At 38.0% G+C, this 18,449-nt stretch overlaps 1 protein-coding gene across 2 annotated transcripts; it reads left to right on the plus strand.

Annotated features, from left to right (window-relative positions):
• The first annotated feature begins 524 nt into the window (after positions 1-524).
• mier1b (mesoderm induction early response 1b, transcriptional regulator) lies at positions 525-17,963 on the plus strand. Of its 2 annotated transcripts, none has more exons than XM_041991499.1 (13): positions 525-568; positions 1,357-1,381; positions 1,796-1,944; positions 5,180-5,365; positions 10,519-10,648; positions 10,742-10,809; positions 10,961-11,033; positions 11,125-11,276; positions 11,367-11,448; positions 12,553-12,647; positions 12,931-13,058; positions 15,647-15,774; positions 16,660-17,963. In XM_041991499.1, exons 1-13 carry the CDS (start codon positions 560-562, stop codon positions 16,965-16,967), a joined length of 1,533 nt encoding a protein of 510 aa, XP_041847433.1. In that variant the 5' UTR covers positions 525-559; the 3' UTR covers positions 16,968-17,963. The 2 variants fall into 2 exon arrangements, with proteins under 2 accessions (XP_041847433.1, XP_041847434.1); XM_041991500.1 differs by having other exon boundaries at positions 13,012-13,058.
• The last annotated feature ends 486 nt before the right edge of the window (positions 17,964-18,449 follow it).

Genomic DNA, 18,449 nt, shown 5'->3' on the forward strand with positions numbered 1-18,449 from the left:
TTATAAAATACTACAGATTTCCACAGTTTCTCTCCTCACAGTTGCATCAAGACCCCTGTTTGTTCCCCTTGCTCTTCCTTTGGAAACTGAATTAAATGGTGTTTTGTCCACTTTATTAATTACATTCACACAAATCTTTAAATATAGAAAATATCAAGCTCCAAATATCTGGATGTGTTAGTCCATATCTAAGAGCCTTGATTTGAACAATTTCCGTCAGACTAACCCATTTAGATGTATCTCAAGTCCACTATTGGGTTAACAATTACATTCTTTTTCATAGTGTCATATAAATGTGCTGAGTAAGGTTTGTTACGCAGTTATACGTGTTAGTTTTTTATGTAGATCATTTTTCTTTGATTCTCATTTTAATTGAAAACTAATACTTTTATTATAACGGCTCAACTTCTGAAACCGATCTTGTCCTGAATTTGTTACATTAAACTGTGACTGGACCTTCTGAGCTGTAGCAACATTACGTTCTTGATAACGCAGGTGGGCGGGGCTCTACATACGGGTACTGACGCTAACCCCTGACGTGACCCTGCAGGCTGCAAACATGGCGGAGGTAAGAAAGTGAAATAAATATTCGGAAAATGTTGATTTCTACTATCAGATACTTGGTTCAGCCGGATGTGTTCATCGTTTGTGTGTTATAACTCTCATAAACAAAATTAAGTGTCATGTGTTTGCATTGCTAGACAGTCACCATTTCTTGACTCAAGCATGTTTAGTAAACTTCGGATTTAGCTAGCGTTAGCAGCGTTAGCCCGACGGAAGGTAGCTGCGGCTAAAGCAATATTACTTGCGATTTTGTTTAAGGCTGCTTACCCACGCTTGTTAATGCTATTAATAAACAGTGTAGTGGAAGTATCCCAGTTTGGACCACTGAGTGTTCTGTTTTTATTATTATTATTAGCAGGCTATTAATATGAAGTTAAAACTTGGACGCTTTAGCAAAATATATAATGGGGGATTAACTAGCCTGGAACTTGTCATTTAAGTTAGCGAGTTAAGGAAATTTTCCCACAAAGTTCTCAACTCTTTAATCTATCTGTGGTTAAATTCAGTTAGTAAACATTTAAATATTTCTAATAATTACACTGTTACTATATTATAGGTACACTATATTCTTTCTCTGGAAGCGATAACTATTCTTTGTTTCTCCTGACATAACGCACCGCGCCGTGCGCGCTTTTTTCCGAGCTCATATTTACGTCCGGCTGCTCTACAGTCTGAACATAATACGAGCCTGCACAGGCATGAACCCGCTCTACGTTTATTTATGATAAGATGTTAGCATCTAGACATGTCCCTTAACTTTATTAATGTTTTGTTTTCCTTTTTTTTTTACAGCCCTCCCTCGGTAATTCGAGTCCAGGTAATTTTATCTCCCCCCCCCCCCTTCTTTGTTTTGTCTTTAATGGTACACGGTTGAAGTCTGTTATTTAAATTATCATGCAATAATAAATTTAGTGCTTAAATGAAAAGTAAATAGATGTAATTGTAAAGGACACCAAAGTTCAAATCACAGTAGTTGAACTAGCCTTATTTTTCTATTTGTATTATTTAAGTCAAAGTTAAATATCACATTACAATTTTTATTATTATTAATTAACGCTTTTTCTTAGGCCAGCCTATTTGAATAAACCTAAGAAAATATACTTCTTTATCTACTAATACTACAAATAATAATAATAATAATAGTAATAACTGAGTCATATTTAGAACTACAGGTAAGTTTTTTTTCATTTCTAATCTTAGTGATGTGTTTTTCTTTTTGTTGCATCTGTAGGAGGTTCGGCAGGTTCCGATGACCATGATTTCGATCCGTCTGCTGACATGCTCGTTCATGACTTTGATGATGAACGTACCCTTGAAGAAGAGGAGATGTTGGAAGCAGCAGATGAGACAAATGCCAATGAGATTGAAGATCTTGCGCGGGTTTGTGTCAACCCTTTTGTTAATATGTAATGTATACATGTGTTTAACTGTATTTTCCCAAGTTAAAAGACTATTTAGCTCAATCCTGAGTTTTAGTCATTGCTTTTGTATAGAATAGAAGCGGAAAAAATGACCTTTTTATTTTCTATTTTCCAAAAACTAGCTTTATCCATCAGGGAAAAGTTAAACAAAAAAAAAAACTATAAAAAAATGATCACTCAGAACTTAGTTTATTTTAGTAATTCAACTTAAAATGGTAAGCTAATATATAGACTCATATGCAAAGTGAAATATTTCATTATACTTTTGATGATTATGGCTTGCAGTTTATGAAAACCCAAAAATCTAAATCTCAGAAAATTAGAATATTACAAGAAATCAGAAAAAATGGGATTATGAATACAGAAATGTTGACCATCTGAAGAGTATAGTCATGTGTGTGAACTCAGTTACATAAATTACAGCCTCTGTGCGGTGTGGCATGGATGTTATCAGCCTGTTGCCATGCTGGGGTTTAGTGGAAGACCAGGATGTTTCAGTTGCGGCCTTCAACTCTGCATTGCTCGTGTGTCTCATCTTTCTCCTGGTAATGTCCTGTAGATTTTCTACAGGGTTCAGGTCAGAAGAGTTTGCTGGCCAATCAAGCACAGTCATCCTTTGAACCAGGTTTTGGTTCTTGTAGCAGTGTGGACAGGTGTCAAATCCTGCTGGAAAACATAGTCAGCATCTCCAAAAAGCTTTTCTGCTGAAGGAAGCATGAAGTGCTCTAAAATCTCCTGCGTTGACTCTGGACTTAATAAAGATCAGAGGACCAACACCAGCAGATGACAAGGCTCCCACATCAACACCGACTGTGGAAACTTCACACTAAACTTTAAGCATCTTGGATCGTTGCCTCTCCATCCTCCATCCTTCCTCCAGACTCTGGGACCTTGATTTCCAAATGAGATGCAGAATTTGCAGGAAAGAGCACTTTGGACCACTGCTTAGCAGACCAGTTCATTTTTACCTTCAGCTCAGGAAAGACGCTTCTGATGTTGTATTTTGTTCTGGAGCAGCTTGACATCTGAAGTCCTGGTCCAGGATCTGTCTGTGTGTGGTGGCTTTGGAAGCTCTAACACCAGCCTTAGTCCACTCCTTGTGAAACTCCCCCACAGTTTTAATGGCCTTTTCCTGATTTTTTCTGTCCAGGCTGCGGTCATCCCTGCTGGTTGTTCCACCTTTTTCTTCCACACTTTTCTCTTCCACTCAACTTTTTATTGATGTGCTTTGATGCAGCACTTTGAGAGCGTTTAACTTCTTCTGCAATTACCTTTTGAGGCTTTCCTCAAAGCAACCCATGACTGTAAATTTTACTGAAATAGACTGAGAAACCATTTAATGCTCAGGAGTCCTTTGCTTGTGTTTCGGATTAATTAGCTGATTAGAGTGTGGCTACAATATTGAACCTTTTCACACTTTTCTAATTTTCTGAGATTTAGATTTTTGGGTTTTAATAGGCTGTAAGCCATAATCATCAAAATTATAACGAATAAATGCTTGAATTCTCTCACTTTGCTTGCAGTGAGTCTATATATTATATTAGTTTACCTTTTTAAGTGAAATTACTGAAATTAAGTTTTGTGCAATATTCTAATGTTTTAGTTTCACCTGTAGTAATAATAATAATGATGATGATGAGGAAGATAATCAGGGGTGCACATAACTGGTACGCTGGTATGCATGCATGTCAAAAATCAGGAATGCGTAATGCAGCGTGTGTTACAACGCGCTGTTGTGTACTTGACCAATTTCCCATCTAACCAGTCTTACACATGTTGCTTGTCAACTACTGTCACAGATGTCCAAAAAGCAACAGACGTCAAGCAGCTTCTTTGGTATTTCGTCACCTACAAAGTAACTAGTCAGAACTGAAGAGAAGACTTTTCCTTACTGTGAGACATTTCATCGTTCATCTGTGTTCAAGCTGCTGCAGTTTTATTTAAAAAAATACTTACAAATATCAAGACAATTGCCAGCCATTAAAATACAACTGGTTACCAGTGATAACAGTGGCTCGCAGCATATCTGCATAGAACATTTTCAGTGCTTGACATTGTTTTGAAGACCACATCCATTAGGTTTCAGAAGGAAAAGCTGACCATTGGAGAATGTAAGGATGAACTCATGGAGGCCATTGTACAATTCAAACTTCTGCTTGATGGTGAAGGCCACAGGGCACACACTGTTTCTAATGTTGATGCTGACAGAGACGAGACAAACTTACTCAGGGGGCTAACTGAAGAGTTTGAAATTAGATATGACTCTCTGAAGTCATGTGATCATTTCTTAGTACTTAATCCTTCAACATGGCCTCAGGAAATGCAGGATCTCCACAGTTTTAGAAACAACCGTTTACAGTATTCTCAATGAGGCCACCTTGCAACTTGACAAAGACGCCACAATAGATGCGGCAGGAAAACGCCTGGGGCCTCTTCTGTGTATGACTTGGTCCAAATAGTAAATACAAGTAACTCAAACGCTTATTCCAACATCAACAAGGTGGTTAAGCTGTCTCTTACACCGTCTTTAAGCAGTGCAGCTTGTGAGAGGGGATCCTCACATCATAACAAAAACAAAGTACAGATCTCGAATGTCACATCTCCATCTCTCAGTCCTGATGCACATTCACCTGTCAAAGCAGAGCACAGAGTCATTTCACTCGAAGCCAACTGTTGGCTGATGGATGGAGACAGCTAATCAGAGGCTCAACCAAGGACAGGGAGGTGCATCTGCAGCACCTCCATCGTCTACCATCCAGGAAGATGATGCAAAAAACAATGGGGGTGACGCTGAGGAGGACAGTGAGGAAGACTATGCTTAATAAAGAATACACCTTTGTTATCCATTTTAACTGTCTTTCTTACTGGCAAATGTAAGCCTGTTTATTAAGACCACGCTACTTATGGGGTGAGTACCAAACACCACCTCCTGGTACTCACCTGAGTAGCTCACTGAAAAAGTTATGCGCACCCCTGATAATAATAATAATAATAATAATAACAGTAGCAACAACAACAATAATAATATTAATAATAATAAAATGGTGTTTAATAAAAAAGATGAAAAATGAAAAAAACTAAAATGTTGATTTTCTTTTTAAAGATAGAATGTTTTTAATAGAAATGTTGAACTGCTTCTTTTCAAATTCATAATTGATTATTTTGCTAAAACAAAGTCATTTTTCTCTGGTTAGGAGGGTGAGATGCCCATACATGAACTGCTGAGTCTTTATGGTTATGGGGGCAGATCACCAACTGAGGAGGAGGAGGAGGAGGAAGACGAGGAACCTGAGGAAGAGGAGGATGAGGAAGAAGATGAGGAAGAGGACCTTGATAATGATGAAAGCAGCAGAAGTACTGGCGAGCTGAAAAGAAATGAGGTATTTTGGTTTTGTGCTGGTATATTGACACTGAGCTCAGACATTTTGAGCTCGGTCGTGGTGGTATGTTTGCACATTTCAGATGTTCTGTGGTAAAAAAAAAATGTTTAATTCACATCTTTCATGTGTCTTCCACACAATGTTGCACCCAGTAGAAAACAGTGTAACTCCACTTTGATGCAGAACTCTGGGAAAGTGTGATGGACGGTCCTTGTTGAATATTTTAAGGCAGATGCAACACATTTCTCTCACACGTGTGCATGTTCATAGACAAAAACATGGGAATAAGGATGTGTAATAGTTGTAACAGCTACATCATGAATTCCTGAAGGTACAAAAGGCTCCAGAGAGCACAAGGTTTAACTTTTAGTATCTTAAACATTAAAGGCTCATAGGCAGTTAATACATACAAAAATATTGTATCAGAATCAGAAAAAAAAATAGAAAAACCGACCATATGGATTTTTTGAGGCTGATGTTGATTCCAGTATTTAGCAGGAAAAACAATCTGATAACCCATTAATCGGCCGATTATTAAAAAATATATAATTTATAAAATATCTTCTGTTTTGCCCCCTAATGCTTACAATAACAAAGATATTAATAATTACAGGCGGAACATTTTACTTAAAAACAGGAACTTTCAAGTACAAAAACATGCAACAAAGCATTAGACCTCTGGGAAATTATATCATATTTATATTATACTAGTTATATATATATATATTATACAAATACTGAACCAAAATAAAAAGAGGCCTTTTTCGGATGTCAAAACATGTCATCTTTAACAGAGTTGCATTTTAAACATTTAACAGTCACACACAGACAGGGAGCTGCTGTTCTGAAAATTAAAACTAAGAGCAACATGACATCATGACAGTTGCTGAAGACAGCAGTGTTAATCATTTTAGCTTTTCAGGCCTACACTGAATGAACCCCCTCCCCCCACGCTCACGTTGCTCCTCCTTGCTCCAAAACACAGCTGATGATCTGATTAATGCTTGTTCTGTACACAATTATTTTATACACTTACCTTATTTTTGCAGTTGCTTAATGGCTTTTAAGATTTTAGCTAATGCTATGCTAGGTTGACACAAGTGCAGCGATGTTATAGCTAACATAAACAGACGGAGAGTAACTTAAGCACAACGTTAGCAATGCAAATCCTGACCGGTGTTCTGTCAAAACGTGCTACCGCTGTTGATCTCTGCTACCCTGTCAGAACAGAGTACCGTGCGCACTTATCATACAAATCAGTTTTTGTGATCAAAAATAGCTCATTTAAAGGTCATTAATTCAAATATTTTGGATTAATTGTCTTTAAATTAACTTAAGTATCCTTTGGGTACAATCTTAAGAAATAACATCACTGTTGTTTAAAATGAAATTTTTAATAAATTAATGAAGGTTGGATGTCTTGACAGATTACTCTAAAAGTATGCTACCTTATTAATGCAGGTACAATGATTCGACAGTTAAAATGGCCCCATCAAAGTATGCTACTTTATATCGTGTATTTATGCAGGTAGGATGTAAATTACACTATCAAAGTATGCTACTTTATATGTATGTAGGTAGGACGATTCTACAGTGAATAATGAATGTAGATATTCACATTATTAAACACTCAAAGTAGTTTAAAGAATTTTTCATTTACAATTTCTATGAAAATGCATATTAATAAAAATTTAGTTTATTTCACAACGTGAAAGACTCACAACACGGCACAGCCATTAAAGTAACCTAATATATTTATGAAGATAGTATGATCCGACAGTGTAAATTACTCCAAGTATGAAGGTTTAGGACGTCTCAACAGTATAAATTAATAAAAGTTTCTATTATTAGGCTTTTATAATGATGAAAGACGCAGACTACTTTGAATTTAGTTCTACAATTTTTATGACATACATACAATACATATATGAAATGAAAGTTATTAGTTTATTTCACAAGGTACAGCTGACGAAAGCCTCACAACACAGAGGTACAGCTGTTACACATGGACTATGGATTTATTGCCGTGTTCTTACTGCATATTAAAATGACGTTTTTGTGTTGTGCGCATGTGTAGAAGGCATAGGCAGCATGACTTGATGGGGAGGATGAAATGTTAGAACACCGGCTCAACGAAACGCGGGTCAGTATCATGACACATGGCAAACAGAGTTAAACTGAAACTGGAGACATGTTGAGTCATTCTCAATTTCACAACATCGTTTTAAACCTAGCTGTCATCAAGCTCTGCTCAGCCCGCTCCTGTTATGTTGTCTGGCTGTGTCTTAAGCATGGATGTATTATAGAACTGGATAACGGACTGAAAATGGCGGCCCATTCATTTCTATGGAAGTTGCTCACCCAGCGCATACGCCGAAAAAGTTCTCAGGCTTCCGGGTTACTTCCGCATATTGGGCCCATAGAGCATGCGCAGTAGTGTCACCTCCCATCATGCTTCACGTCACTGTGAACGAGCAATGCGCAGCCCAGTGACCTGATCCAGCGACGCGCGGTCACGACATTAATCTGCAGTATGAGAGCTGTACAAACTCAGATGATGATTTTCTACGGCACACGATCGGACCTCGATGTAAAGTAATGATATAATATACGTGGAAAAAGTTGTGTAGTAATTGTTAAAATGATGGTTTGTTTTAATCTGATGAATTTCTATATGGGATTCGTAATAGCCCAATATAAGTCAGTCTATATTGTATATTTGTATAATCCCGTGTCAAATTTTCACGATGACTTACAATTCCTACCTTTATTCATGAATAATTTCAGGCACGTCTTTTGTAATAAATGTTAGAAGTCCTTGTTAATGCATTATTTCATTGTGCTACCCATGCATATTCTCTTTATTTTTCTGCTATTCCCTGGATGACACCAAGATTATCAATTGCGTCTCTTAAAATGTTCCTTTCTTGTGTTTTGCCGGATTCCACTTTGTTAAATGCTGCAGTTTTTTAATTGACAAAGAAAAAAAAACTTTGTTTAAACTGAGGACTATGTTAAGGAAAACTAGGCCACTTGGGTTATCACCATTCTATATTTATTATGTAGTTATGTATTTTATGTATCGTGATTTCCGTTAGGGATTGAAAATGGTTTTGTAGGCTATTTTACCTAACTTGGCGACATTGTGTCGCTGTCATGAAATGGCTCAACACTCCCAAAATATTTAACTGTATATGTATAACAAAATATCACTGACAGCGATGCGTCAAGACTGTTATTCATATTTTATTTGAACTAACGAAAATAGAATAGCAGCTCATAAGACAAAATATTTTAATTAAAAAAAATTCTATTGCCCTCTGGGTGAACAGTGTGATTAAACTACTTAACAAAAAGTGAACTAATGTGAACCAAAATATAAGAAATTAACAAATAAAAAAAAAAGCCACCCTCACTTTCCCCAATCTATTCATGGGCTGAATCTCTCTTTACATAAAATAAACCAGTAAAACGCACTATCAGGTGGTTTAAACAGGTGGTCGTAACTACAACCTAGAGCTAATTAGGATTTAGGTCACAATACGTTTAAAAACAGGAACTATCATGCATGTAATATCAAACATTAAGAATACAAATGTATTAAGTTACTCGATATCAGAAAAAAGAAACTTAACTTTAACTTAACTTTTACGAACAGCTTTCCCATCATATTGAAGTCAACAGCCGTCCTCCTCGCTCCCGACACAGCATGACCGCGCTTCGGCAGTGCATGTGCACAGCCGTGACGTCACCGGAGAAATAGAGACTTTTCTGTGGCTTTTATGGCCTTTTGAAAAATAATTGACGGATTAAATGTCCATGAATTAAAAATATTGAATAGAAAGATTAGTAATTAGCTGTGTTTAAAGCTGAAGACGTCCTGTCAACAGTTTTACAGCCGTGTCTTTTACCATTGTGGCCTATGGGAAAAATGCTTTTTGGGCCCCATGGGATTTTTTGTTGCAGTACCACGAGTGGCCACTGGGAAAAATCGGCGTGCCGCCATTGTTCAGTCCGTTATCCAGTTCTATAATACATCCATGGTCTTAAGGCGGATTTATGGTCGCGCGGCATCTGCGTAACTGCCGTAAGCTCGGCGTAGCTCTGCAGAGGTTTGATACGCACCTCTTCCAGACCTGACGTGCACCCCTGCTACTCATACGGTTGCACAGAGGTACTCCGCTGTGATTGGTCAGTTTCGGATCACGTGTTGCCGGATATCTGGATGTTCTCGCTGAATTTGTGTGGTAACCACCGTTTTTAAAAAACAGTAACCAGTGGAGCAAGTTGATGAAAGTCTGATCAGATTATTTCTTCATCTCCTCCACAAGCTATTAAAGACACGGAACCATTGTTGTTTTAAAACAGAAAATACCTACCGCACTGAAGTGAACCATCAAAAGACCTCCGACCTGGTGAGTTTACCGGTCGATAACACCCCTGCTGCCACCTTCAGGTTAGAAGGAGAAACTGCAACACAACACCAAAACGATGCACACTTCCTACGCTTGAGTGTGAAAGCAAACTCACCTTTATTCCTGTAGTTTACTGAGAAGACAGTGGCGAGGATTGAATGGAGTCACAGCTCCATCTAGTGGACAAATGGCGAAATGACATCATTCTGCACAACTACCATTTTATGAGAAAATAAAAATGTATCGGCCTTTAATCGACAAAAATCCATCCGTGATGATTATTTTGAAAAGGGGTATAATCAGCCGATTTAATCAGCCGCCCGATCAGTCGGTCGGGCCCTATTTGTCTTTGATATAGAATCTGGTTTAGGTGTGGTTCAGATGTTGAAAACAATATAAAAGCAGTGATGGTGCACAAAAAAAATCCACTTTATACACACGGTTAAAATCTGGTTAAAAGTAACAAGTGCAAAATATGAAGGAAGAGTTATGAATTAAATTGTTAACTATTTAAGGCTGCAATAGCTGTAGGAATAAATAAATGTATGTAGATGTTTTTCTGAAAGGGAGAACTTAGTAATGTAGCCTGATGTTTACAGTTTTATGAAACTGTGATTCCAAAGCTGAGGAAGAAATTTATTTATTGTCCATGTTCATATTTACATGGTCCACCATTTAGGGAAAATTCACAGCTTCTTTCCTCCGTTTTTAATGTATTTTTTGCACGTGTGTCTCCAGGGTGAAGATTTTAAGACCTCATCAGGACACGGGAGGGAAGCCCAGGCCACATCTGAAGTTCGCACACGCTCAGTCAGGTCACTCGGCACAGCAGAACTCATTCGCCCTCAGAGGCTCAAGTACTTCGAAAGTATGTGCTTTCCAGATGTTTTTTCTTGTTGTAGCTTTATTTGTTAACATCTGTATGTGAAGATTTGACCCACTAATGGTCACCGTGTTTTAGGTAATAATGATGTGGAGGATGAGTCAGATGAAGATGAGGACTACGTTCCATCTGAAGACTGGAAAAAGGTGTGCAATAACGCGATTTTATAGAAACACAGCTGTTAAATTGTAATAGAAACCGAACCTGTTCATGCTCTGATCTCTAAGAAGCTTCTTCATTTGTCCTTAATTAAAAAGTGGACTTTTCACTGTATAAACGCTGTCTTTTCCCCAACAGGAGATCATGGTGGGCTCCATGTATCAGGCGGAGACCCCTGTGGGTCTGTGTAAATATAAAGACAATGAAAAAGGTAAGAGTGGTTCTCTGAATCGACTCCAGGCTGTTTAGCAGATAAAAGTTCTTTGTCTTATTGTTCTGTTTTCTTTTCCTCTGTCCTGTAGTTTATGAAAATGACGACCAGTTGTTGTGGAACCCCGAATGTCTTTCTGAGGGCAAAGTTGTGGAGTTCTTGACAGAGGCATCGAGGCGGACAGGAGATGAAAAGGGAGTTGATGCAATCCCAGAGGGATCCCATGTCAAAGACAATGAACAGGTGACAACGTCTGCAGCTCGTAATGAATCACAAACTTTTACACTGATTTGTGATTATGTGAATAATCAGAATGATTCTGTCTCTCTGCAGGCCTTGTATGAACTAGTAAAATGTGACTTTGACACAGAGGAAGCTCTGAGAAGGCTGAGGTTTAATGTAAAAGCTGCCAGAGGTAAACAGACCTTTTCTTACATTTTGCTTTAGTGCTTTTGCTGCTCCTACAATGATGTAATAAGTTATTAAAAGGGGTGTAGTTCTATTTATTTAAGTAACCTGGCTCCTAATTGACACAATTAAGTTGCAGATAAATTTTTAATGTTACTGACTGTTACTGTCCAAAAAATAAATGTTAAACTGATTTCAACAGTATTGTCCAAAGTATTATTTACAAAAAGAGCCACATACATAGATGATTATGTCCATATTGTCTCAGTACTTTGTCAGTTAAATGGTTGTAAGGGAGTAATAATGTAGATATTTTGAAAATCAGTTACAGCCAAACTTCATGGTCTAAATCTGACTTTGATAGCTCTGAATTAGATTAGTTTGATTTAATTTAATCATTTTATACTCAAAATGGCAGTCATGCTTAAAGTCAGCTGCTGATCCATTTTCATAGTGAATCAAAAATAAACTGATCAGAGTTAATCAGGCGAAAACTTTCAGTGTATAAACCTGGTGTTTTGGAAATGGTTATTTTCTTTATAACACATTGAGAATAGAGATGTCCCCTGGCTGTGCTGATATCAGTTACTTATGTAGACCCACATATTTCTGTAGAATGAAGTGGTACTCAAATAAACTAAGACGGCTAAAGCTGTGCAACGAAGCTGTGAAGCGTTTCCAAGTATTTTCACAGATTAGAAGCAAGTTCAGACACAAGATGCCTTTAAACAGGTTGAACTATTCGATGTTATTGATCATTATACATTATCCAAGAAAGACTGAAGCTTCTGTTTGGTTCAGACAAGCTTCTACCCAGGCAAACGGATGAAAGCGTAGATGATTTAAACACTGCTGTGACTGTTTATACTCCATGTTCGCAGTATGGCCATTTTAAATATCATACGTCAAAGTATTCAGGATATATAGAGTATATTTGATATATCTCCCACCCCTAGTTAGACATTTTATGACGTGGTCTGGTTGACTAGTAAGAACTAGTCCACTCCACACACACTCAGAGTGAAACATACCCTAAAGTGGTTGTATAATTGCTTGCTTTTTTTCTAAATGAGCCCAAATGCAACCTTAACACTCGCCGTCTCTTCAACAGAGGAGATATCGGTCTGGACCGAAGAGGAATGTAGAAACTTTGAACAAGGACTGAAAGCTTATGGAAAAGATTTTCATTTAATACAGGCCAATAAGGTGAGAGAGAACTTTTTTTTTTTTAAAATTATAATCAGTTATATGAAGGAAAATACATTTTAACATCCACAGCTTTCATTTGATATTTTTTAATGTGTTCAAAGCTGGAAAAATTTTCTTCAAATTTTGTTTTTTGCTCTTTAAGACAACTTTTTGTTGCTTTTGTTGGTGTTTAAATGTCTGTGGATCACTTTGAGTTCCGTCAGATTTTCAAGTTATAATCTGATTTGTGTCTTCAGTGGTAATAATGCTGATTTCATGTCTGCTGAATTAAATCTTTCAGGTGAGAACTAGGTCTGTAGGAGAATGTGTGGCCTTTTATTACATGTGGAAGAAGTCTGAGCGTTATGATTTCTTTGCACAGCAAACCAGACTCGGAAAAAGGAAATACAACCTTCACCCCGGTGTCACGTAAGTCTTCTTATTTAAAACCAAAAATACAAGCAAGAAAACTACAAAAAAAAGTATGAATAAAAGTTTTTTCTTTCAGACTCGAGCAAAACTTTGTCTGACTTGTTTTCCTCTTGCAGGCACACACAGTTTTAATGGGTTACAAATAGGGCTGCACGGTTATAACCAAAATAATAATCACGATTATTTTGATCAATTTTGTAATTACTATTAATCACGATCATTCAGTTTAAAAAAACATGTATTTTTATTGCACCAACGATAAATTATGTGGCAACGATTTTTAGTGAAAAATTAAACTTTAAATTTGAATATGTCATAAATAAATGCAAAAAAAAAAAAAAAAACATTTACCATTAATTTTTGAGAAGTTAATGTAAATTATGGGGCTACAAAAGATGCTAAATTAAGAGCCGTTCGGGAGCCAAAAGAGCCGAACATCCCATCACTAGTATATATAGTTGTAATGGATGCTACCGTGGAGAGGGATGTCGTGAGAAAGACAAAAATTGATGAAAAGACCTAAAAATGTTTAGAACAGCAAAAAATAATAAAATTTAATTCCTCAGTCAATATTTTCTTTGTTTTTTAAGTTTAATTTTATTAAGTGTAATTTGTTTTTAATTAGGAGTCTGCAACATGTCACAACACTTAACTTTTTAAATATTTATGTCCACACTCATTAATATCTGACGGTAAGCCAGCACGGGATCAGCCAGCAGCAGCTTTGTACGTTTCATTTTCAGCCTGGTCATGAAACAGAAGCGATCATCTGCTCTGCTGCCTGAACAAACCTCTTCTGAGTGCTTTGGATGGGGGAGGGGTCTGCAGCACCCAGGCCTCATTGAAGAGTCAACCATACGCTCTTTCACGTCAGTCTCCAAAAGTCTCCAATATCACCAGAAAAAGTTGCTAGATTTGTCACTAGAGGCGAGTAAAAACTCGCTAAATGTAGCGACAAAGTCGCTAAGTTGGCAACACTGAGTACAACTAGCTGCCGACTGTAAAATGTGTGCGCCCTTGTTATTTAGGCAGCTCGATGAAGCCTTGGCCTTGTGTTCGCCCCCTGGTGGATGGCAGCTCACATTTTGAATGTAAATATCCTTGATGATCAGGCTCATTTAATTGTGCCCACCAAAATCGTGATCACGATAAAAATTCGATGAATTGTGCAGCCCTAGCTACAAATATTACCATGGTGAGGGATGAATTTACACCCAGGAAACATGTGGATAAATTGGGTCTACATGTGTATGTTTGGAAGGGAAGGTAATTGTTTTTTTTTTTTTTAGTTATGAATCTTAAGGTGTTTTTTACTGTCAAAATTCGAACCAGAATTAACTCTGCATCCAACTCCATTTGATCCAGTACAGAAGAGTATTCATTTACAAATCTGTAAAAGGCCCATTTATGTTCTCAGATGTATGTAAATAGGGACACTCGTTCCAAACGTTGTCATATGTCGCCATCCTCATACTTCCACGTGTCTTGTACTTTTCCTAAAGCAGCACAGCTGCATGATCCATTTCAGAGTTTGAAATGTTCAATTTAGTTTGGTTCAGTGAAGCTAGCACTTTAAGTCCGCTTTTAAAAATAATCCCTTTTTTCTGCCATAGATTTGTGCTTCAAATACAGAAAAGCAATTTCCTAAACCTCATTCTAGGTCAGTCATTTAGATAACCATCGGTGTATATGGGGAACGAATAAAAGGAAATCCTAAATGTATTTAAATGTGGTTGGTGAGGGTTGGTGAGAGCAACGCTGGGAAAATTTGGTTGCGCCTCAGTGTTTTGCTGGTGCGCCTGGAAACCTGTATAAATAAAATGTGTAGTCTTTGGCTTGAGTTTCCTAGAATATTATAACATCTACTGTGCTGAATATTTGTTTAAAGATGACTGCTTCCACAACCTTCTCTCTGCAGGAAGGTAGCATTCATAGTTACTTATAAAGAAGGCTTTCTCTCTTACGCCATGATTAATGCATTCACTTTTACACTGAAGTTTTTATTTTTACTTGCTTTATGGGTCTGAATTGCATATTACTCCTGCAGCATCTCCAAGTTCATCATTATCTCCAGCCTTTCATTATGATTGAGGAAGGAAAGTGCTTTAAACCAAGGATTCGTTACCTGTCTTCATACAGCCCAGGTGGAGCTTTCTAATTTGGGAATAGAAATTAGGCAAGGACAAACTTTGGCTCAGTGGTCTTACTTTTGTTGTATGCTGCTCAGCTGTAGCTTGTTTTAGATGAAAGAATCAACCATAATTTGTTTGGTTTGTGATTTATTTTGCTCACCAGTAAAGTGATGTCTAGTGTTCAAAAGTGCACAATTGAATAGAAAATTGTAAAACTAGAAGTTAAGTTGGACAACTTTAGGCCTGTTGCTATGGAGCTCTAATAAAAAGCTTCACACCTGTGCATGGAGCTTCCACTTCAGGCTTTATAATGGAAGTCTCTCCATCACGACAAACCAAGATTCACCATACCAAACCATGCAGTGTTAATACACAAAGCATGCTGTTGAATTAGAAAACAAACCTCCTGACATACACTGTGAAATGATGACAGGTTGTGTGTTTTTCCATCAGGGATTACATGGACAGATTACTGGATGAGACTGAGAGCACGACATCCAGTCGAGCTGCATCACCGCCTCCCACCACCTCCAGCAGCAGCGCCAGCCACTCTGAGAAGGAGGACAGCAGCAGTCAGAACGGTGAGACTGAAATATGAAAGACTGATGAGTGTGCACATACACAGTTACTAGAAATCATCTTAAAAATATCAACACAATGAATCCCTAAATACAGTAATACGTGCATGCTTTGTCATGTCTTTTATCTCGTATTTCTTTTTGGTCAAAAGTAAGTTGGAAGAAATACAAGAAGACAAATGTATTCTAACACTTCTATTACACTAAAAGTAATAATTAAAGTAACTAACCAGCAAAATCACTACAATATGATGATCGTTTATTATATTTTTCCACTGTAAAGCCAGATAATTTTGACTACATCACCTTTAAGCCTGGTGAGATAAATCCAAAAGCATCAAACTGGCTGTGAACACTCACCAGCCACTTTATTAGGTCCACATCGTTCGAATCTGGTTGGAGCTCCTTTTTCCTTCAGAACTGTTTTCATTCTTGGTTTCATAGATTCAACAAGGTGTTAGAAACATTTCTCAGAGGTTTTGCTCTGAGAAGTGCAGATTAGTTGGTTGCATCCATGATGAGAATCTCCCGTTCCACCACATCCCAAAGCTGCTCTACTGAGGCTGTCTATCAACACTTCCCTGTTGCCTTCCTATCATCTCCAACCAGTCTGTCCATTCTCCTCTGACCTCTGACCTCAACAAGACATTTTGGTCCAGACAGCTGCTGCTCTTTGGATATTTTCTCTTCTTTAGACCGTTCTCTGTGAACCCTAGAGATGCTTGTGCAGGGCTCTAGAGTACCATGTGGCCATGACCAAAATTATGGAGATGCTGCTGTGTGATTGGCTGTTTAGTTGTTTGTATTAGGAAGCTAATAAAGTGTATTTCTGTACTTTAAGTTCAGATGATCTCATGACACCTGAAATAATTTGTGTTTATTTGGCAGGTGTTGCTAGCCACCCTGTAGATGGCTCTCAGTTGCCTCCAGGAAATCCAGTCAAACCAGAGGTGGTTCAGTCCAACGGTCCCTCTCATCCAGTGCTGGAGGCGCCTCCTTCAGTTCCTGACAACAACTCCAACGGCTGCAGCCAGCTCAGTGCTCCCAGCCATGACAGGAACGGCTCTCTGGAGCCTTTGCTAGACCACAAAAATGCAGCAGCAGTGGCGCTTGACAGACCGGCCAAGAGGTGCAGGACAGAGGCAGAGCCTTTGGGCCAAAGTGAGGTGGAACCATCCAGAACACATGAGAACTGAAGGCTCCACGGTTCAGCAATGTTACTACAAGACACTGAGTTGAGGTGAAAATGGGGTTAGTGGAACATAGAATGAGGACGATGAACCTCTGTTGACCTGAGAGCAGAAAAAGACTCGTTGAAGACCACAGCCAACCAAACTGCAGCTGATCCTGCAGGAGGAGCAGCAGCTTCTCTGGCCCCCTCCATCCCATCCATGTACCGACTGTCTGCAAAGCTCACCCCAAAGTACCACAGCTTCAGCATATCCTACTAAACATCCTCCACCCATCTTCTCATTCCTTTTCTTTCTTTTGAGACTGACAAAATTTCGCCAAGAATTTCCTTTTTTCTATTTGTACTTAAAGAAATCACCTGTGATATTTTTTTACACAAGAGATATTTATATTTTTTAACCAAAAAAAACTGACAACAAAGAAAATCTGATGATGGGTTCTTGCTTTTCAAGCCACGAGGATTTAACGATTATGTGTGCAAGTTGTCCTAAATAAGCGAAGTAGGCTGGTGCTGTCACTAGCTCCATTTAGTTGCACTTTGATTGTATGTTTTTCATCGTTATCGATGAGTGACCCCCCCACAGCAGAAATCCATTTCACTGCCCTCACTTCTTCCTGTCACAGCTGTTTGTTGGATTATGATAAATAAACCCGGCGGGTCGTCCTCCTGCAGGTTTGTTTGTGGAAAGCAGCTGACATCAGTGATGTCCTGTATTATAACTCATCGTGTAGATCTCTGTATTTTTAAACTTTCATAGTCGGTGCTTTGCTCAACGTTTTGTTTTTACTGGACAGAAAGTTTGTGATTTTTGTAAAGTTTGTATAGATTTCTTACTTGGAGCAGTTGGTGCGTTTCTTTGTCACAACTGTCGATTCATGTCTGTATTTTCTGGTCTTCCTTGTAGGCTGTGCTTTATTTTAAATTTCCATTTTATTTTCTGAGGGGAAAGCAGTTTGCCTTTGGAAATGGATGTAGTAAATAAATAAATAAATTAGCCATTCCTCCCTCTCGCAGCTTTACCTCCGAGTCCTGTGACCCTGCTCAGTATGAACGTTTGTTGCAGAAAAGCCACTCGATGGCTGCTTGTACTGCTTGCCTTCTGGTTTAAATAAAAATCTGCTTGTTCAGAGTGCTTCATAACAAAATATCCTCTTAAGTTGAATTTGCAGCACTTAAACACACCTGGCTGACATGAAGTGTGACGTGGAAGACGTGTTCTGGTACAGCAGCTGTTCTGCTTAAAGCTTTAATGATTGTACTCCAGCTTACATTCAGGAATTAAGTTTGATTCACGTAGTTTTTATTTATTTTTTTCTTTTGAAAATGTCCTTTTTCAGTGTAAATGATGGCATAAATAAAAATGAAGTATATTCAAACACTGGCCATGAATGGAATAACATTGGATGTATAATAAATGTATAACTGAATGAGTCACTAGATACAAAAAAAGGAACATTTAACTTTTTATTTGTATTTAAAGTCTGAA

The sequence above is a fragment of the Melanotaenia boesemani genome, chromosome 8, assembly GCF_017639745.1.
Source record: "Melanotaenia boesemani isolate fMelBoe1 chromosome 8, fMelBoe1.pri, whole genome shotgun sequence".
Classification (NCBI taxonomy): Eukaryota; Metazoa; Chordata; class Actinopteri; order Atheriniformes; family Melanotaeniidae; genus Melanotaenia; species Melanotaenia boesemani.

Bases quoted from the DNA above. Each gene is read 5' to 3' on its own strand.
- mier1b (XM_041991499.1), top strand. The intron at 5,366-10,518 runs GTATTTTGGTTT...GTGTGTCTCCAG, and splicing joins GCGAGCTGAAAAGAAATGAG to GGTGAAGATTTTAAGACCTC. The intron at 10,810-10,960 runs GTGTGCAATAAC...TTTCCCCAACAG, and splicing joins CATCTGAAGACTGGAAAAAG to GAGATCATGGTGGGCTCCAT.